This window comes from Magallana gigas, chromosome 4, assembly GCF_963853765.1.
Source record: "Magallana gigas chromosome 4, xbMagGiga1.1, whole genome shotgun sequence".
Classification (NCBI taxonomy): Eukaryota; Metazoa; Mollusca; class Bivalvia; order Ostreida; family Ostreidae; genus Magallana; species Magallana gigas.
The window spans coordinates 9,131,076-9,152,879 of record NC_088856.1 but is presented as its reverse complement, the minus strand read 5'-3'; the positions used below and the strand labels follow the sequence as shown (position 1 = coordinate 9,152,879).

Genomic DNA, 21,804 nt, shown 5'->3' with positions numbered 1-21,804 from the left:
ATGCAAAAATAAGGCGCTGTATTTTGTTGGTGTAAAGTTTACATTTTTTTCGTCTCCTAATAAAATATATATTTTATCAAATGAAAAATATGAAAACAATTCATCATTTACGATTTTATTTTTCAGAATATGTATCATATTATAAAGATTATGAAAACGACATCACATTACTAATTGTGGCATTTCCAGTTGCGCGGTCTTTTCAAACAACCTTAGAAGAGAAACACCTTAAGTCAATATACAAGAACAACCTAATTAAGGAGTATATACTGGCTTGGATCAGTTTACCGTTTATAAATAGGAAACCATTTGCCTTAACTTTAAAATAACGACATGTTAAAAAAATTCAAATGTAACGGCAAGCGAGTTGTTGTGTTTTTATAATATTATAATTGTTATGTACGAAACATTCTTCATACAATTATTTCATCTTGATTTGAAAGTTAAACATTATTGTGTTTGTTATACCAATTCTTATTAAGTGAAATCATAATCATACTTCATCGTCATGTTTATTGGTATTAAACCAATTATGATTTAAGTAATGTTTAGCGATTCTGAAAAAGTGATGGAATTTTAATTTCGTATCTTTGCATCATCAGACATTGGTATTCGTATCTATTAGATTTATAGGTAATGCTTGGGTACATTTGGACTATGGTACGGCGGGCAGCTGGGCAATTGGTACCGTTGTTTATCTTGCGACAAGAAATGATACAAATCAACCTAATTCAAGCCCTATCACGACCGGCAAACCTACTTATGTGTAAGTTTTGTTTTTCAATATTTTCAGTAATTTTCAAATTAACAAAATCATAGATAAAGAGAAAAAATGTAGAGGATGAACAAAATAAATTTATTTTATATTGTTATGTTTATGCAATAGCTATATGTAAAGGTACAAGAGGTCCATGGGGCCACATCGCTCACCTGAGCAACAATGGGCTTTAAATAGATATTGTGCCATATGGCCCCTCGGTAGAATAACAAAAAATAGATATTGTAAAGTATTCGAATTTTACACTTTTTTGCATACACGTTATCTTTGTCATTGTACCTTTATAGAATAATATTTTTATCGAGAATAAGAACATCTTACGCAAGATTTGGTAAGGGTACACTGTTGACTTCAAATTCCCTGTATTTTCGTCTGGTCCCCACTCTCACCCACTTTATAAAGCGATCAAAATATATGATAGCATATAGGTACATCTTCTTCCTCAAATACTTACTAGTTATTGTATTTCTTTTTGAGAATATATTATAATAGTTATTGTATTTTATCTATAAAAAAAATTCCTATAGATGTGAAGAAGAAAATTATACCGCAATGCGCTCAAATTAAAGACATTCAAAAATTTAATTTGTCTTCCCCGTTATAATTAAACGACTGTTGTGCACCTGGCGTAAACACCTGTGAATTTTACTCACACTTGTGTTAAGAGTAAATTTTAAGCTTAATTTCATTGTAGTAAGAATTCTACAAATTCCTCTAAAGTCAGTAAATAATGTAAATTATGGATGAGGGAGAGGCTTTGGCAGTTCTCCCCGCTATCTTTCGCACCTTACCGCTCAAATCGTGAGACTTGGCAGATTTGATTCCTAAATTTTCGATTATAAACAGGCTAGGCATTTTCACATTAATCTTTGTTTTAACTTTTAATTACCTCCATCCCGTCCGTGGGAATTTGACATTTTATTTCTGTTTAAAAGATATTGTATAAGAAATTCTGTCAGTTTATGTTCAACCTCGCATTGATACACTCATGGAATAAACTGATGTGAAATAATTCGATTGTGTTCAGTTTTTGCGTGTAACAATTTGGTGGCAGCGGTGGGATACTTTCACTCATAGTCGTAGTGTAACGATTGTAATAAAAGTGGATTTTACTAATTGTTGTGGGAAAACAATTTTTAGTTAAAGTGAACCAATACCTATTAAATATGTCGGACACGGGGGTTGATGACACATGAAGAGCAAGGCGAGCTACAACTTAAAAACTAATCGAATGTACAGAAGATGAGCTTGTCGAGGAACAACCGCAACTGTTTAGGCAACCTAAAAATCCACCGTTAAAGAAAATAAAAACAACAAAAAAGGATCAGAATTTGGAAATTGAATTGGAAAGAGAGAAGATTGCCTTGGAACGTGAAAAACTTAAGATAGAAATGGAAAGATTGGCTTTAGAAAGGGAAAAATTCAACTGCAAAAACAGGAAAATGAACCAACAGCAAAAGTTATGCCGTTTAAGATCAAATTACAACCGTTTGACCCGAACTGTGATGACATAGTAACATTTCTATCGGAATTTAAGGCTATCGGGGGGGGGGGGGGGGCAAGCTGAATGGAATGAGAAACAAAAAGTCTTACAACTAAGAACTCTTTTAACAGATGAGACTCGTCAAATTTCATCACAGTAATCATCTACATTCGATGATTTAAGAAAGGCACTTGTTGATCGATATGAAAATAGCCCTCATGAGTACTTTAATGAACTCGTAAACGTGAAACGTGAAGGAATCGAATCGTACAGAGGGTTGTTCTCAAAAATAGATAAGTACCTACGGAGATCCATTAAGGACAAGGATCCAATAGAAATTTTGCGAGAAGATTTTTTCTAAAAGCATTACCGCCAGCACAAGCACAATGGGTAAGAAGTAACAAGGGATCATCTACTGTCGTTGAAGCCGCCGAGGACTACATACCGCCAAAAGGACCAAGGGAAGTTGGACCGTCCCAGGGGTTTACCGGGAATGGCAAGGGATCTGGACCATCTCAGGGATTTCCTGGGAATGGCAAAGGATCGGGACCAGGAAATGGTAAAAACCATGGAAATCACAGGAAGGATGTGATATGTTTTTAAATGCAATGGCATAAGGCATTTTGCTAATAAATGTCCTAAAATTTCATTAGTGTCTAAAATAATTAAACATGAATGTGATGGATTAATCTACATTCCAGGACACGTAAATGACAAGAAAGTTTCCTTTGTGAAGGATACGGGAGCGTCAATTACTTTAATCAAGGAGGACCTTGTAGATTCCTCATGCATTTTGGAGGGACAAAAGACCACACTATACACAGCCATCGGGCAGTCATTTGAGGCCAAAATTGGGATAGTGAAACTCGACACTCCGTACTTCAAAGGACATGCACAGGTTGGTCTTGTTCCCTCTCTGGTAGCAGATGCGCTACAAGGAAATGATGTCTTTAGCAGGAAGAATGTTAATGTGGTGACGAGAGCACAAGGGCGTCAAGAAGCAAATGAAGGGCGTCAAGAAGCAAATGAAGAAGTCTTGTTTGACCGAAAAATGAATGAATCTGCTGTAAAACCAAAAGAGATTGAAGCAATTAAAGAGAGTGAAACAAGAAAGACTGTAAACATTGAGAACCTACATGGATTCAATGCAGAAAAACTTCCAGAACTTCAGAGGAATGATCCAAAGTTAAAATCATGTCGTGATAAGGCAGTATCGACAGAAACAGCCTACACAATACCACTTGCATTTTATTGGGAAAATGGAATCTTAAAACGAAAATGGACATCGGCAAACCAACAAAAGCAGGGATACCAAATTGTCCTACCAAAAAATCTTTTTGACAATCGATCATAAAACTTGCACATAACCAACCACTTGCAGGACACCTTAAAACAGAGAAAACAAAAGAACGCATTTTGAAATCTTTCTATTGGCCAGGGATGTTCCATGAAATCAGCGATTACTGTTCTTCATGTGACGTATTTCAGAAAGTGGCAAAAAGAACCAATGTGAAAGTCCCAATGATCAACACGCCAATTATATCCACTCCGTTTGTCAAAATATCAATGGATATCGTAGGCCCTTTGGCTAAAACAAAGAAAGGAAACAGATTCATTCTCACCATTGTTGATGACGTAATGCGTTACCCAGAAGCATTCTGGCGTCAATGTTAAGGCGTCCCGATGTTATAATACGGCTTGAAAACGATATTATTTGAATCATCGCAAAAATACTTTGACCAGGGGTATTTCTTAAAATCTATGTTATATTTATTGACACCGATGTTAAACATTATATTTGATGCATTTTTGTGACGTCATATGTACTTTGTAATGACGGGCGAATCCTAATATTGCAAATGATCTATTTAAATCGCATCGGCGCAGGTAATTAATGACATTAAATCATACATATTTTTAGGAAATATCCTTTGTTAAGTCGTATACTTTGAAGTTCTTGCTTGGGAAAGAAGCAGATATTTCGTTTATGGAAGATATTGTTGAAACATTCCACAAAATCATCAAAATACTGCACATTTTTACTAATCAGAGGCGATTTACAAAAAATTGGGGTAAATGCGTAGGTTTCCCAAGCACGATTCACATTGGTACTTATATTCTCTACCAATTTTACGTAAAATAATCTAAAATTGTGTTGATCTTTCACCTGCGCCAAGCTGGTTTTACATGCATTAAAATTTTTTCATTCGTTTGTTTATACGTAACAGGGAGAGTCTCCAAACCACTAGTTTATAAATAGTCTTTTACTTAAAACGGAGCTTTAAAACTGCCGACTATTTGATACGGTTTTTTAATATGAATTGATTCTGTACGTCTAGCATTAACAGCAGCATCTATGTAAAGACAATGTGTGGTATTATACTGGTTTGATATAATTCACTTTAAACGTTAAGATACATTCCCTGAGACATATCGACAGGAATGCAAATCGTGACATCAAAGTTAATTATGACGCCATATTGTATGAAGTACTGACAAGTGACTTTCTACATATCGCTGTAAAATCCATCGGGAAGCCTTAACATGCCCGCGAAGCTGTGATGCTGAGAGTGTGGCAAACGCTCTCATTGAACTCTTTAGCCGGGTAGGCATTCCGAAAGTTATCTTGACTGATCAAGGAACTAAATGTACGAGTGAACTCATCAAGGAGTTATTCACATTGTTGAAAGTGAAGGGGTTGACAACTTCACCATATCATCCTCAAGCAAATGGAAAAACTGAACGTTTCAATGGGATATTGAAATCGATATTAAAGAAGTTTTGCACTACTGAGGAGCTAGAGTGGGATACTCCACTCCCATATGCATTGTTCGCGTACCGTGAAGTCCCTCATCAGGAGACGGGATTCGCACCATTTGACCTTCTTTACAGGTGGCCAATCAGAGGACCAACGGAAGTAATAAAAGAATTTATGGCGGGAGAAGAGGAAATCCAAATGTCAACCATCGAGCACATAATCAAGATTCGACAAAAGTTACAGGACGTTACGTCATGGTAAAAGAAAATCTGACAAAAAGGAAGGACTTCGTTAAAAAATGGTATGACAAAACAGCGTCAATGCGAGAATTCCAACCTGGAGATGAAGTTCTCATCCTGTTACCATCAGAATCATCACGAATGGAGGCTCAGTCGAAAGGACCCTACCGTGTGACAGAACGCATCAATGGTGTCAACTACAAAGTGAACGTAGGAGGACGACGCGGAGTGGCAGTGTACCATATAAACCTCTTGAGAGAGTACAAAAGATCCATACTCTTTGTTGCTGAGAAAACAGAAGACACTGAAGTCCGCAAAATATTCATGAAATATGAAAATGTTTGAACCAACAAACCTGGCCATTGTACCCTGACGGAACATAGCATCAGAACAACAACAGAAACACCAATATTTCAAAGACCGTATAGAATTCCCGAAGCAAAACAAGCAGCCGTGAAGGCAATTGACGAAATGTTGAAGCAGGGACAAATTCAACCATCAACTATCCTTGGAGTTCGCCAGTTGTCCTTGTAAACAAACTAGATGGAACTATAAGAATCTGCATTGACTACCGAAAACTCAATGAAATAACAGTATCAGATGCATACCCAGTCCAAAGAATCAGCGACATCCTGGAAAAAGTTAGAAATGCCAAATTTCTAAGTCATTTCGATCTGACCATTGGATACTGGCAAGTTCCGTTGTCAGAAGATTCAAGAGAAAAATCAGCCTTTGTGACCCCGTATGGACTTTACGAATTTTTAGTTATGCCATTTGGAATGAAAACCTCACCTGCAACATTCATACGCCTAATGGACAAGGTGTTACATGACGAGAAAAATGTTGTTACATATTTTGATGATAAAGTGATTTTCTCAGATTCCTCGGAATCTCACCTTGAGGATATCGAGAATGTTGTCAATAACTTGCAGGAAGCTAACTTGACCGTTCGCCCTTCAAAGTGTAAGATAGGAGCTACACAATTGAAATGTCTGGGGCACATTTGTCGGGAATGGAAGCGTTACACCAGACCCATCTGAAGTACAGGCTACTCAGAACTTTCCTCTTCCGGTGACAAAGAAAAACCTGAAGTCGTTCTCGGGATTGACGGGCTACTACCGTGCATACATAGCGAAATATGCTGAAATTTCCGTATTGCTAACCAACATGCTGAATAAATCTAAACCGACAAAATTAAAGTGGAACTCGGAACACGTGACTGCATTCAAACTCTTGAAGGAGGCCTTGATGACAGCACCAGTCCTAATTACACCAAAATTTGAAAACCCATTTATTGTCCAAACGGATGCAAGTCAATACGCAATAGGAGCCGTTCTCAGCCAAGAAATGATGGATGGTGACCATCCAGTATCCTACATCAGTAGAAAACTATTGCCGCGAGATCAAAACTACTCAACAATTGAAAAGGAACTTTTGGCAATTGTTTGGGCCATCAGTTCTTTCTCCTATTATCTGGACGGCAGGAAGTTCTTTGTGAAGACAGACCATAATCCACTTAGTTGGCTTCATCGAATGAAATGAAATCAAAGACTCTTACGTTGGGCCCTTTCATTACAACCGTTTGATTTCGAAGTAAGATACCGCAGAGGCACTAAAAATCAAAATGCAGACAGTTTATCGCTTATATAAACTAACTCCGAGTGTATTATGAATAGTGACAGTGAATTTGAGGTCTTAAGAGTACATTTTAACCTTAATTTTATTGTAGTAAGAATTCTACAAATTCTTGTAAGGTCAGCAAATGATGTAAATTATGAATTGGGGAGAGGCTTTGGCAGTTCTCCCCGCTATCTTTCGCACCTTATCGCTCAAATTGTGGAACTTGGCAGATTTGGTTCCAATTAAATTTTAGATTATAAACGGGCTAGGCATTTTCACATTAATCTTTGTTTTAACTTTTAATTACCTCCATCCCGTCCGTGGGAATTTGACCTTTTATTCTATTTAATTAAAAGATATTGTATAAGAAATTCTGTCAGTCTTTGTTCAACCTCGCATTGATACACTCATGGAATAACTGATGTGAAATAATTCGATTGTGTTCAGTTTTTGCGTGTAACAACTTGATTGATGAATACACTGGAATGAAAAATGTTGTCACGTGACATGTTAAAAAGTTATAAAAATAAAATATAAAAAAATGTATTGACATACATATCACTCTGTTTTACTAAGACCCACCCATTATTTTCATCTTTATTAAAAAAATAAATGGTTACGATACAAACCAGGATAATTTTCCGCTGTATAATTATTTCCGTCAGCGATATTAAAATCTATTTAAACTAAATAAATATATAACCTCAGTTTACTTCACAAAATCGGCACCAATGTATTTCAAATATTCCCTTCGCACGCGAACCGTTGCACAACAAACAAATTCATCTTTGTCAGATCGACCCGTTTATCATACGTCATGGCTACTTTAAACAAAGTACCTCGTTTTAGAAGCATGAAATTAAACATGAAATATTAAGTTTCTTCTTAAATAAGTCCACAACCCCGTAAAATGTCGACCCGGTTTTGCCTACCATTTTATTAAATTGGAAATCAACAATTGTCAATGAATTCCAAAATACGCATTGTTGTCTATCAATATTTACAGCGAATACAAATATACCGGTCTGTAACATATCCTAAAAATTTCAATGACATTGCTTAATTATTATCGACGTAAATTGAAAAATCTCGATCTGATCTGGCTTTGATTTTGTCCCGGCCTGGGTTTGTCGACCCATTTTACCAAGACTCGTATGGAATACCTAACCAACCCGAGTCTATAAAATAACTGAAACACGCCTTTCCTTAATTATTTTTTTTTCGTAATAATTCAGATTTCAAAAAACAATTAGCCCATAATTGTTGCAATTTATATTGTCGTTTCCATAGGGATTATTTATGCTAAATAACGTTGAATTTGACTCAGTAGTTCTTGTGAAGAGGATTTTTAAAAATGCACCCACCTTTTTTACAGTTTCGACATTTCTCTGCTTTGAATAAAAATCGGTCTTTCATTTCTGCAACTTATATTCGCCTTCCTATATGGATGCTTTGCGCCAAATTCGGTTAAAATTGGCAAAACAGTTTTAGAGAAGTTCAAAATGTTAAAAGTATACAGACAGCTAAAAACGATTCAAGCTCATGCCATCGAACGATAAGTGAAGATTATTATAATTACTATTAAGAGTTCAGTATGGATGTCAAAACAAAATCCGTATTCCTGTTGTGGATCCTGACGGTGATGATGTTAGATGCCGCTGGGCCAATGGTTCTGAGTGTGTGTCGATTTGTGAGGCGTTACCATATGCTACTATTGATTATGTGAGTTTATAACTTCCTTTTATTATTTATTACATATTTTGTTTATTTATTTTTCCTACTAATTTGTTATTGTTGACATTACTATGGTAAGTTCTATTAAAATATGTATGTTTAGGAACTAATGATCTGGTACAGTCATATTATTTATTTTGGCGTACATATAACTAAAGCAATGAAACAGAATTCACATTATAAATCACCATTTGCAAAATCTTACATATTTCTTTTCAAAAATGCGTACGAGGTTTAATATTTCTTCATTTTTAAAATGATATCCCAAACCTTTTGCACTTTATCGTATACAATTACTAATTATCTTTAAAACGACATTTGAAGAATTGATAGTAAATTTGATAGCAATATAACGTGATATAATGAAAAAATAAAAAGGATTTAGTTAAATTTTTAAACTGTTCTACATTACAATAACAAGATTATAACGAGACTACAGATTTCATATTAAAGCTGAACACGACTTGTAAAAAGCATTGTCCGTTATATTGCAGGGCACTTGTACGATAATTTTTTTTGCCAACCACACAAACAATGGAACTTTTGCAGTGGCAGTAACCGTTCAGGATTTTCCGAAATCTAATATATCTATAGAGGGTGATTTATACTCAACTGAAAGTCCTTTATCAACAATCACATTACAAGTAAGTCAAAATGGCATTAGGTAGTCGTTTTTTTTAATTTTAAAAGTAAATTATCCTCAGGTCATGGTAGTTTATTTCATATTTTTATAATGACATCATATTATTTGCTTTCTATAATTTATTTGTAAGTATTGATTGATTGGTTCATCTAACTGTTGTCAACTGGTTACAGTTTATTGTGAGAACCCCAATCCTACGTGGCGTTAATTGTAGCGATGAACCACAGTTTGTAAGCCCTACTCTAGCAGAAGGAACCGTAATTCGGACAGATATTTTTCAAGTTGTTAACATCTCATTTTTCGCGTCTGGCAGCAGGGGGTAAAATTGCTAAGTATACACATTGTTTTAATTATAAAATAAGTGTAACTAGTTTTTTGGTCTCATCGTCATTGTTTATCTCATTAAGATACAAATATGTCTTTGAACAAGATTTCTAAATCAATTTTGTTTCTTTCAAGAAAAATTTATTGCATGTTAAAACACAACATTCAAATGAATGCAAATGCAAAATTTATTATTATTATACAAGAACTTTACAAATAACGATTATGCAACAAAAGTGCGTTCTCTTTAGAATAACGAACATCGACCTGACAGTACCAGCGGGAATGGAGTACTCATCTTTACAGTCTGATTCATTCAACACCCCATTTATTCAATCTACATGGATACCTCAGCAAAACCAAGTAGGGTCCCATATTGTTTGTGCTCTTGCTGAAGATAGCTTAGGGTAAATATGAAGTACATGTGTTTTAGTTCATATTTTTATAATTTATTTGGACTATTTCACATCATTGGATGAGATGTTGAGACAAAATTAATTCTACACACTATTATACCTCAGATTGCAAAACAGCAAATTTGAAAAATATCAATAACTACTCAGATTTTGTTCAAATAAGCCGGGTGCTCCTGTATGCTTTTGTTTCCATTCTTTCCGTTATGTCCGTATGTTCGTAGATAGATTGTTATCATTCTAGACTATTTTATCATCAACACTCGGCCTCCTTCGACCAAACTTTCTGCAAAACAACTATCTTCAGGTATATTTTCTTTGAGGTCATAGCATTCCAAAAAGAGAGATTGTGTTGATTTTTTTTTTAATTTAAAAAGGTTATCTTAAGACTCTCTCTCTCTACTCTGAACACAATTTTCAAGGTATTTCGTGTAGTAATTTAAAGTTTTGCTAGAAGTAAAATAACATGTACAGTATATTTTCAATGTAAAACTTGATGATTGCCTAATTATAATAAAAAAAAAGTTATATAAGTTAATTTTATTGAGGAGACTTGACGATGCTGTCAGATACATGTAATTACGGAATACATGTGTTTAGCATTCCCTCAAATCACTCTTATGCATCATTGAAAAGGCTTTAAAGTTACCTACATTTGCCAAAATGCACGTGTGATAAAAAGAGTCAAGAACAAATTGCATGTATTATTATTAAATAACGTGAAGAATTACTAATAACTTAGTAGACAGGAAATGGAATATCTCTGAAGTTTCAGAGATATTAAAATCGTACTCTTATATAGATGACTTTCCTTTTGATTTCTGAAATTTTTGTTAACAATAGTTTTAGTTTATGTGTGTTATCTCTGACAAATCGATGACCCAATCATGAAAAAAGGATAAGTTCTCAAATCAACGCGTACTCGTTTGTGGCTATAACATGTACGTCACACATACTAATTGTTAACAATTCTTATATGGCGATGCTTTATCATTAACTTTTAAGTCTACGCATGTATATTTTGTTAATTATATAAACCACCCTACTGGTAGGTTAGTAAATCGTTATTAACTTTCCTAGAGCTAAACCCTGTATTGGGAAAAAATATCCATTATGGTTTGAAAAACTCACTAATATTTAGACATAGTTTGTTTTATAAAAATATATTCGATCATATTTTCAGGAAACTATAGGAAATTTGAATATACACTGTAGGTCTGACTTAAGACTATAAGCTAAAATTACTGTAATTTTACCTAATTTTCAATATGTTCAACATTTCTTTATTTCCAGAAAGAGGAGTGAGTCAAGATGTCTTACAATAGTTGTCAAGGGTAAATTAAATAATATTCTACACTGCTATTTTAAATTCATTTTCATAGAGAAATATTAGTTTTTCGTTATTAATTGATTTTCAAATTCAATTGTCGAAGAAATAACGGAAAATGCTTCGACAGAATGTCATGATGCATAAAATTTTACATTAAAAGAGGATAAAAATACATATACAAAGATACAAGTCATCCTAAAACCAATTTTTCTTCATTCACTGGGTTTTTTTTTCTTTTGACTTTTCACATAACAAGTTGCGTAGGCAGGCAAAAAATCGTTATTCTTGTAAAAATGTGTCTTATTATGTTAAAACTAGAATAGCAATATTGTATCATTCATAGTTTCTAATCATATTTAAGATTCATCGTGTTCAAACATCAAGAATGAGGTACATGTAAGAGTATTCGGTTAAATAGAAAGTAATAAGTTTAAGTCCGCAATATCTTACACTGCAGATGTTAGTCCATGCAGTTTCTCTCCATGTAAGCATGGAGGAACATGTGTAAGGCAAGGGCAAACACAGAACTACGTATGTAACTGTGGACCAGGGATCAGTGGAAACCTCTGTGAAACAGGTGAGAAAGCCTATCAGAAATGACTGGATGTTTTTTAATATGTACAAATCCATGTGTATCAACATCACGTATATCATATAATGTAACATTTTGTTTTGAATCAAATACCGATATATATGAGGAAAACTCAGTAAGTATTGGTTCGTTGTATTCCTTTATTGTCATTGATTAATTCAAATTAAAATTAACATTTCAGACATCGACGAGTGTGCCAGTAACCCATGTCAGAATAATGGGACATGTAATGACCATATCAATCAGTACAATTGTACTTGTGTGGAAGGATACAGCGGATATCAATGTCAGACAGGTAACAAACTTGGCGGTGTTTGAAATATAAACCCGTGGATTTATTTCCCTCTTATACATAAAAAGTGATGAGAGTGTCCGTTTTACAGACATTGATGAGTGTTCTCCTCTTCCTTGTCAACACAATGGGACATGCACAGATGCTATCAATATGTATACGTGTGCCTGTCCGCTGGGATTTACTGGGTTGAATTGTGAATCAGGCAAGATATGATTTACTACCTATAAATATATTCAATAATTGAAATTTAATTATTAATTTATCATTTTAGAATTTGATTTATTTATGAAGAAAGCTGAATTATAATTCATTATGGTACATTTTTATAATTAAGATATATATGAGTGTGCTAGCAGTCCCTGTATTAACTCTGGAACCTGTAATGACCTTGTCAACGGATTCAATTGTTCTTGTATGGCTGGCTTCACAGGAAACCATTGCCAAACCGGTAAATGTTTTGAACTGGTTATATCACATGTTTAAGATGATTAAGATAATAGATGATTTACTGTAAGATGATTTCAAATATTTCAATTAATAAACAGATATTAATGAATGTGCCAGTCAACCGTGTGAAAATAACGGGACCTGCAGTGATGATGTGAACATGTTTAGATGTCGGTGCCCTCAGAACTTTACCGGAATGATGTGCGAATCAGGTGAACAAGATATAAACAGAATACATAGTGTACATAGAGAGCAGGAAGTCATTTCAAATGCAAGCTTATTTTACTATAATGAAAAATGACAATAACAAACTGTCAATTACCTCAAAAATCCATAAAACGAAATACAAATTCAAAGCAGAGCAGAGTTTCGTAGGCAGGCAAACGTTTGTTGCTCTTGTAAATAATGTGTCTATGATATTGAATCATATACAAATCAAAATAGCAACATAGGATTAGATTGAATAATCTGATATATTTTACGTAATAAACAAACAAACCAGTGGAAAAGAAAACAACCATGTACTCAGTGATCGAATCGGTACAACACGTATTTCCATAAATAATTGAATCATCAATTGTTAGAGACCAATTAACAAAGCATTGTACATTATTAATTATTGGTCAATTTGGTACCTCGCTCTTCTATATCATTAAATTGTAGACTAGAATTTTGTCATTTTGTCATTTTTAAACTACTAGGTAGTTCATTGATAATAAAAAAAAATATATCATAAATGGTCAGAATGTTTGCCACTGCTGCAATTCTAATAATGTATGGATACTGCATCATTCATGGCTTCTAATCATATTTTAGTTTCATCGTGTTCAAACATCAAGAATGAGGTACATGTAAGAGTATACGGTTAAATAGAAAGTAATAAGTTTAAGCCCGCAATATCTTACACTGCAGATGTAAGTCCATGCAGTCTCTCTCCATGTAAGCATGGAGGAACATGCGTAAGGCAAGGGCAAACACAGAACTACGTGTGTAACTGTGGACCAGGGATCAGTGGAAACCTCTGTGAAACAGGTGAGAAAGCTTATCAGAAATGACTGGATGATTTTGGTTTTTTGGTTTTTTTGTTTTTGTTTTTTAGGGGTTTTTTATTTTGCATATTCACATGAGAGAGGGGGTATCACTGGAAAATTAGCTCACTGATATCATGTTGTCATTGATTAATTCAAATTTAAACTAACTTCTCAGACATCAACGAGTGTGCCATTAACCCATGTCAGAATAATGGGACATGTAGTGACCATGTCAATCAGTACAATTGTACTTGTGTCACTGGCGTCGGAAGCAAATTGAAAGTGGGGGGAGCAGACTAATCCTCAGATATATTCAGAAAAAAGTAATTCCCAAAATCATGAAAATCCTTATCCGTGGGGGGATGCTTCTGAATCCAACTTCTCAGTCTTTCAACGTAAATTTAGGAACAATAATCTTTCCTGTGAGAAAAAGTGGGGGGGGGGGCTGCACCCTCTTTCATGCTATGTTTCTAAATGTTAGTTTTAACTTTGCAAAGAAAGTGGGGGGGGGGGGGGGGGCTAAGCCCCCCTAGCCCCCCCCCCCCCGGTTCCGACGCCTATGTATGTGGCAGGATACACTGGCGTTCAATGTCAGACAGGTAACAAACTTAGCAATGTTTGAAGTATAACCCTGTGGATGTATCTCCTTCTGATACATAAAGAGTGATGATAGTGTCCGTTTTACAGACATTGATGAGTGTTCTCCTCTTCCTTGTCAACACAATGGGACATGCACAGATGCTATCAATATGTATACGTGCGCCTGTCCGCTGGGATTTACTGGGTTGAATTGTGAATCAGGCAAGTTATGATTTACTACCTATAAATAAATTCAATAATTGAAATTAAATTATTAATTTATCATTTTAGAATTTGATTTATTTATGAAGAAAGCTGAATTATAATTCATTATGTTACATCTTTATAATAAAGATATAGATGAATGTGTAAGCAGTCCCTGCATTAACTCTGGAACCTGTAATGACCTTGTCAACGGATTCAATTGTTCTTGTATGGCTGGCTTCACAGGAGACCAATGCCAAACCGGTAATGATTTGAACTAGTTATATCACATGTTTAAGATAATTAAGATAATAGATGATTTACTGTAAGATGATTTCAAATATTCCAATTAATAAACAGATATTGATGAATGTGCCAGTCAGCCGTGTGAAAATAACGGGACATGCAGTGATGATGTGAACATGTTTAAATGTCAGTGCCCTCAGAACTTTACCGGGATGATGTGCGAATCAGGTGAACAACATTAAAACAGAATACATAGTGTACATAGATTTCAAATGCAAGCTTATTTTACAATAATGAAAAAAGACAATAACAAACTATCTACATCTTAAAATTCCATAAAACAAAACACAAATTAAAAGCAGAGCAACTCGGACCTAAAACAAAAATAGAGGTAGGATCAGGTGCTTAGGAGGAGTGACCATCCTCTGCTGAATAAAATGTACCAATATCAATGTTTTACGTATCATAATATATACATGTGTACTGTTTCGGTGTAATTTTGTCACGATGAGACTTTTTGATACAAATGTACATACATTTAAACTGTCCTAACGGGCTTGTTTGGCTTGTTTGATGATAAAACAAAGTTATTTTGCTTCAATGTAGACATTGGTCCATGTGACAGTTCTCCTTGTAAGCATGAAAGTGTCTGTGTACGACAAGGGACAACACAAAACTATACATGTAACTGTGTTCCGGGGTACACCGGAAGTCTCTGTGAAACAGGTGAGCGGGTTTTCTCCACCTTTCTTTTGTATTTATTTGGATAAATTTTACTTTATATATTGTATCAACGCGTTTGGGCATTGATATATTTTTGGTAAATCTTTTCTTTAATTTGTATTTGATGTTTGAAAAATACTCATTTTTTTCATTTCTATTCTCCTTAAATATTTTTATATCATATTATTTTGTTTGTAATTTAATACATGTAAAGAAGACTCAATATTTAAATGGATAGGGAAATAATGTTTTTTTTTTATATTTTGACATCGGTGAATTTCACATTTGTTTAACATTAAGAATTGATCACTAGGCAAACGTCGTTGTTTGTTACAAAAGTTACACAAAATCTATTAGGTTTCATCTCATTGAAATAACTGATTCGAAGAAATATACTTGTATGCTATGTCCTTTATCAAGAGTTTTTTACGGCCAAGCGTGGATCCGTCAACGCCACAATTTAGTGATTGGTTCAAAGTAATGATTTTTTTAAAAATGAGTTTAGTATACAAAAGTAATAATTTGTGGGGAACTTCATGCTTGAACAACCTAGGCATTGTACATGTTATTTATTACTTTACAGATATAAACAAATGTGCTGATCAACCCTGCTCACCATTGTTTGAATGTGTGGACCGTAAAAATGGATTCTCCTGTAAACTGGTCGTATGGAAGTTGATAGTCATTGGGTTAGCCGTGTTGATGCTACTGGGTGGTTGTACTGTTTTACTATGCTTCCTTAAGAAAAAACGCCACAAGACCAAGAATGGTTTGTTATTACATTATTGTTTTTTGATGTGTTTGTAACGACGTATAAGATTATAAGATCGGTAATAGGAGTAAAGGAACACCAAAAAACCTTTTTAATCAAATTGTACATGATGTATCATAACTTTTACTATTTCGTATCAGTTGATTTAATTCAAAACGTGAACAAATTTCATATGAAATTAATATATCAGTTGTGTACCTTTTCATAACTTAGTCATTTTGAGAAAAGTTCAAATACTTCATTCAAAGTTCAAATTCATTCAAACATGTATTTTTTGTCTTTTATAACGGATCTTTTGAGTATAATGGGTTTTTTTTTTACTTAGACATAGACTATGTTGAATTATCTCAAATAGAGCATTTGCAAGTAATAAATTAAAAATGTACTTCTCAAAACTTTTTTGTATACAAAATATACATTAATTATATCAAACAATAATTAATAAAAGATGTCTTTTTATTTCAGATGTCCACCCAGAACATGAAGAGTAAAGCCAGAATGAAGACAAACTTAAGCAAAATATTTGGTTTTCAAATAAAAAAAAAAGTAAAAATACGTTTCCAAGTATAGATGCTTAAAGTGCCATACTTTATCCGTTTTGGTAGTTGATCAGGGGTTTTATTGTTTACTAGAGCGACAAAGAATGTAAATGCAACAATTGGATTTTAACTTTATTATTTCTTTTCCTAAAAATATTTATTACCCACATGCGATCTATTATTCAAGAAATAAAAAATAAAAGGAAATATATGTCGTTCTTTTGAAGTTTGAAGATAATAAAAGGAATAATTCGTTAAAAGAAGTTGGAATATCTTATTCAAAAATTATTTGATTTCAATTAAAGCAAATATGAGCTCCATTTTTCATGTTCAATTTTTTTTTTACTTAAATGTTCTTTTCTACTAAAATGACAAAAATATTATGGTTTTTAAATTTCTGTTAGCCATATTTTTGTGAAAAAACGCTGTTAAGAAGCCTTTTTGGAGCAAAATTTAATTATTGTCGTCCTGTACAAAAATTAATTTGCTATATATTCCTTAGAAGAGAAATAATTCCTTTGACAAAAATTAATGACTTTTTCAAATATTATTTATCATAAAAGTTTAAGTTACATGCAATCTTATCATACTAGAAGGTTTTTGCAGCAAAATAAAATTGTAAAAAGTACAGCTCATATTGCTTTAAAATGTTGGCTAAAACATAACCTTTTTAAGTTTCTGGATTTTATTCTTCAAAGATATAGATTAAAAATTATGAAAAATGTTGCCTTTTATGTTTCAGAGTAAATTGTACTTAATATATTACAAGAGGAGTCGAATAAACAGTCGAGACCTTTAAACACAAATTGTTAAATGACACGTTGAACTTCATGACTTTGGCTACAATAGCTCTTATTCCATTACTTAGTGGTTTGCATTCTTTCTCAAAAACATGAGCACTTAAAGTTAAACCACGGAAAAACATGTGATGCCTAAATATTTCTTAAATTGAAATAAGTCTTAAAGGTGATTTTTTGAAATAAATAATAAACAGAACATTTCTGGAGTTGCCTTGGTTTTAACTTACTTGATTTACTTTTGTCTACATTTTTAATACTGTCATAAACGTTGATTCTGTTCAGAAAAAGTGAATGAATTAATGACCACACTGTATATTTACATCATTCATTTTTTTTCTTTTATCATTATTCTTACCGGTATCTTTTTTAACTTTCAAATTTTTGTAATATACTAGGCAAATTTTCCCTGTGTGTAGATGTTTGAATGTTCAATCATGTAAATTGCTTAAGAAAATTAAGTATCTAAAATCATAAAAAAAAAATGGTTAGAGGCTCAACTGTAATACCAAAGGTATTCATTCATTAAACTGATTGTTCTATCATCATTCACTTTTAAAGCATGTATATATCTAGTTGGTTCATAAGTTGTGACATTATGGGATCTAAAGGTTGCGTCTAGCTTTAAAACGTTTTTCAATCATTAATCTTATGCTCCTCTATTTTGGTATCTAACTTCTAAAAATCATGTATTTTGGATTTAGTTTAAAGACGATATACAAAGGAAATTTAAATCGGAATATTAGTTAAGTCACTTATTATTGAATGATCGATGGTATTTTGTTGAATCAGAGATGTAATAACAAATGAAGTCACTTTAAATTTTATTTTATTTGTAAACATCAACTCCACTCATACACTTATCAATGCTAGAAAATTACAACAAAATAAATAAAAAGTATATTGACAAGACAACATTAGTTAATCATATACATGAAACATTATTTCAACCAATGTATAATCGACCTGAGAAAGTGTTAACAAAATACTTCATCGTTCGTAGCAAATACAATGGATACAAGAAGAACGTAAGTTTGTTTAATTTGATTAGATTTTAGGTTGGGGTTAAAGTTCTATCCAGTTGCACTCCAAACTTGATTGACAGTTCTTGAGGTAAAGAAAATGTGAGCATGGGTTAAGAACAAACTATTTATAATCTAAATAATCTAACATTATGTACAAAAATATAGACATTTTTCAACGTGTGTGTGGGTAATGAGGTGATGAGTGATCGGAAATATAACTGAAGGAGGTGCTATCCTACCATCTGTTAGTGAGGTATAAGATATGTTAAGACTACTGAAGTAATACTACTAGTGTTCGTTTAGGAATTGGTCCTTTTTCTTGGTGCTCTCCTCTTTATAGATTATGTAGTAGTAGCAGGTGGTCAGACATAGGATGACGTTGATCAGGAGGGAGATACCTAGAGGAACCGCGAGCCCGATCACTATTTCTTCTTTGTGATCAAGAGTCTCGTCCTTCTCCTTCACTGAAACATTAAAGTTATTGCAGTTTTAACATCAGAATGAATGTATAATTTATCGATTATTGATTGATAATTAATGAATTGTTAGATTCATTTACAAAGATGGTGGATATTAAGACCTCCCGCGGTACATTGGATAACATTTAATGTGCATTACCATGTCAAAAACTAATGTTTTATAATGCAAATGTGTTACAAGAACGTTAAATACAAAATATGCATTTATTGCTATCTTATTATAGTTTGGTCTATAAGCATTGATAACGTTTCAAATAAAATATTTTAAATATTTTGGTTCAGCTGATGATTGGACATATATATCAAGTTACGTTCATCTAAACAAAAGTTATAAGAACTATAATTAATGCATGTCAGAACTACCTATCACTCTGAGGTCCGTACAGCCACAGCACTCGCCGGTCACCGGGTTACACTCGGAATCCTCTCCACAGAACTTCTCACACTTGTAGCCATAGTGGCCGTCTGGACAAACTACAAGAACGAGAATAAAATGATATTGACAATATTTAAAAATTAAGAAGTCATTTTTGGAGAACGTCCTGGTAAAAACCATGGCAGCTACTGTATTGACAGGAAAACGTTACAATATCAAGAAACGTGTACACTATCAGGGAAACATGACATGTCCAATTCCAAGTTTGTGTACCTTAGTCTAATTTTTTTGTAATAATCAAACGGATTGGTTATGGTTACCACTTTAGCATTATGGTTAAGTGAACATTGGTGAGCAATACTTTGCCAGCTAATTATTATTAATCTGAATGGATACTAATGAAACATTATAAAATATGAACATATAGAATTATGATGCTAAGTTGATTAAAATTTTGCGATTTCAGAAATTGTCTTTGCGAGTACTTGCCTGATCAGTGCAAGAACTGTATGGTAAGTTCGATTTACATGATATATCTAGCTAAATTTGTCTGTTACTAAGAACTTTATAGGAAGCCAGAAAGGCGACTTTAAGTGACTGTGTGTCAGTGTTTCCCCTCACCGTTGTTACAGTTCTGTCCTGTGTATCCGGGCTCACAGCCACTCACACACTGCCCTGTCACGTGATGACACCCCACCTTGTCTCGGCACCGCCCACATTTCGACCTACAATCTTGTCCATACGATCCTTTGGGACACACTGTATCAGAAAAATAAAGATGTGATTTAGAAAATTAATCACGTCGATAAAAGCCAATGTTAAAGGGGCTTTCTAGTCATCGATTTTCTTTTATCATTCTACATTTTTAAATCTTAAATGACAATACATTTTCCTATTAAAATATTAACAGACTGATCTGTTAATGTTATATTTACACAATACATTTTCTATAGGAAAATCGACACCCGTTGCCATTGTAACAAAGTACAAATATGGAATATTTGAAGGATTAAAAGAGAGATTTTGAAGGGTGGTTTTACTTGTTTTTAACACATTTTTGTAAAATTCTGTATTGCTATTTTTGTAAAGCTCTTTGATCTTAAATATTCTTCTTTTAAAAGCATTAATATGCGACACAAAAGTGTGATTGCCATGGAAAAATGTGTATTATTAAAAACACCAATATTTTTTTTTTCTTTTTGAAATTGATGATTGAAAGTCTAATGGCATACTTAAACACCTGAACAATTATTTTATCTTTGTAGTTTTATTATTGACAATATTTCTTGCAGATACATATTAGTCGAGATTGCAAACACAGTTTGTTCAATAAGCTTCAAAATGTCATTTTTACTATCTTTAATCTTTGTTACTGAGCCCCATAGCTATAATTAAGTAACTCTGTTGGAGAGACATGTTGGATAAAAATACTCTTTAAGCAAATCGCCTTATCTTACTGTATTTCAAGGAGAATTGGTGCAGTTTTTTTATGTGTGTGTGTAGGGGGGGGGGTCTTTGCATTGGATACTTTCAGAATACAGTTGTTCTTTTTTTTTTAAAAAAGTATCACATGTTAATACTCCGCTAAAATTCAGAAATTAGGGATGGGATAAATTCGGGGGGGGGGGGGGAGAGAGAGAGAGAGTAAGCTCACCAGAATGACATTCGTCGGTGTACCAGCCTGGTTCACAACCGTTGTCGCATTTTCCGGTCACAGAATTGCAGCCATTCTTACAATATCCTTTACACACTGAGGCGCAGTCTCTTCCGTACGTTCCTTTCGGGCAGGCTGAAACATAAAGTGTACTGCAATACATATACTTATAAATTTATATACTTATAAATCAAGACAGTTTGCAAACAAAATTTAAAAAAGCCTTTTACTGATAAAACCTACTTTAATCAATCTGCGTTTATAACACCAATTTTCGTTGATTTCTGTGTTGAGGCGGACAAGGTAATTATGATTTTCATTCGAATGAAATATGTAAAATTAATTTTATGGGTTAGATCATTGTCCACTAGCTCACGTTGACTCTCAACTGTATTTTTTTAAATCCATGATAACTGAAGCCAACGATTAAATTAAAAAAAGCCCAGTAAGTGGTGAGTTTACATATAGTACTATAGTATAGTACTCACAAAGATCGCAGTAACTGCCCGTATATCCGTGGGAACAGTTGTTACACGTGCCCTCTACGACGTCACATACTTTGTCGAAGCAGTTCTCCGGACAGGGTAATTTGCAGTTGTCTCCATACCAGCCAGGGTCACAGGCTTCAAGTAAAACATTTAATCATGATCATTGTAAGATAGAAACGAACTAAAAATAGGGCAGATATAACATACTGAATGTTATATATTGCAATATTGAAAT

General features: G+C 33.6%; 3 protein-coding genes and 1 long non-coding RNA gene across 4 annotated transcripts in view; 3 read left to right on the top strand and 1 right to left on the bottom strand.

Moving 5' to 3' along the window:
• The first annotated feature begins 9,421 nt into the window (after nt 1-9,421).
• On the top strand, nt 9,422-12,422 carry LOC136274734 (fibropellin-3-like). Its single transcript, XM_066082304.1, has 6 exons — nt 9,422-9,574; nt 9,831-9,986; nt 11,286-11,326; nt 11,780-11,899; nt 12,096-12,209; nt 12,298-12,422. The coding sequence occupies exons 2-6, from the start codon at nt 9,865-9,867 to the stop codon at nt 12,420-12,422; spliced, it is 522 nt and encodes a 173-aa protein (XP_065938376.1). The 5' UTR covers nt 9,422-9,574; nt 9,831-9,864.
• A 110-nt stretch (nt 12,423-12,532) lies between these two features.
• LOC136274425 (uncharacterized) lies at nt 12,533-13,688 on the top strand. The gene is made up of 3 exons (XR_010712745.1): nt 12,533-12,657; nt 12,755-12,868; nt 13,569-13,688. It is a non-coding gene; the product is annotated as an uncharacterized lncRNA (long non-coding RNA).
• Nucleotides 13,689-14,606: 918 nt separating this feature from the next.
• LOC136274422 (fibropellin-3-like) lies at nt 14,607-16,835 on the top strand. The gene is made up of 5 exons (XM_066081215.1): nt 14,607-14,734; nt 14,831-14,944; nt 15,323-15,442; nt 16,023-16,208; nt 16,677-16,835. Exons 1-5 carry the CDS (start codon nt 14,701-14,703, stop codon nt 16,700-16,702), a joined length of 480 nt encoding a protein of 159 aa, XP_065937287.1. The 5' UTR covers nt 14,607-14,700; the 3' UTR covers nt 16,703-16,835.
• Nucleotides 16,836-18,358: 1,523 nt separating this feature from the next.
• Nucleotides 18,359-21,804, bottom strand: part of LOC105341076 (scavenger receptor class F member 2) — a 5,248-nt gene continuing 1,802 nt past the window's right edge. The window contains exons 2-6 of the mRNA XM_011447375.4: nt 21,570-21,704; nt 21,082-21,216; nt 20,049-20,186; nt 19,415-19,525; nt 18,359-19,036 (exon numbers count right to left, since the gene is read on the bottom strand). Coding sequence (XP_011445677.3) covers nt 18,861-19,036; nt 19,415-19,525; nt 20,049-20,186; nt 21,082-21,216; nt 21,570-21,704 — 695 coding nt within the window. The 3' untranslated portion in view covers nt 18,359-18,860. The remainder of the gene's footprint in view (nt 19,037-19,414; nt 19,526-20,048; nt 20,187-21,081; nt 21,217-21,569; nt 21,705-21,804) is intronic.

Bases quoted from the DNA above. Each gene is read 5' to 3' on its own strand.
- LOC136274734 (XM_066082304.1), top strand. From the start codon at position 9,865: ATGGAGTACTCATCTTTACAGTCTGATTCATTCAACACCCCATTTATT. The intron at 11,900-12,095 runs GTGAGAAAGCCT...TTAACATTTCAG, and splicing joins TGGAAACCTCTGTGAAACAG to ACATCGACGAGTGTGCCAGT. The intron at 12,210-12,297 runs GTAACAAACTTG...TCCGTTTTACAG, and splicing joins CGGATATCAATGTCAGACAG to ACATTGATGAGTGTTCTCCT.
- LOC136274422 (XM_066081215.1), top strand. From the start codon at position 14,701: ATGGCTGGCTTCACAGGAGACCAATGCCAAACCG. The intron at 14,735-14,830 runs GTAATGATTTGA...ATTAATAAACAG, and splicing joins AGGAGACCAATGCCAAACCG to ATATTGATGAATGTGCCAGT. The intron at 15,443-16,022 runs GTGAGCGGGTTT...ATTACTTTACAG, and splicing joins CGGAAGTCTCTGTGAAACAG to ATATAAACAAATGTGCTGAT.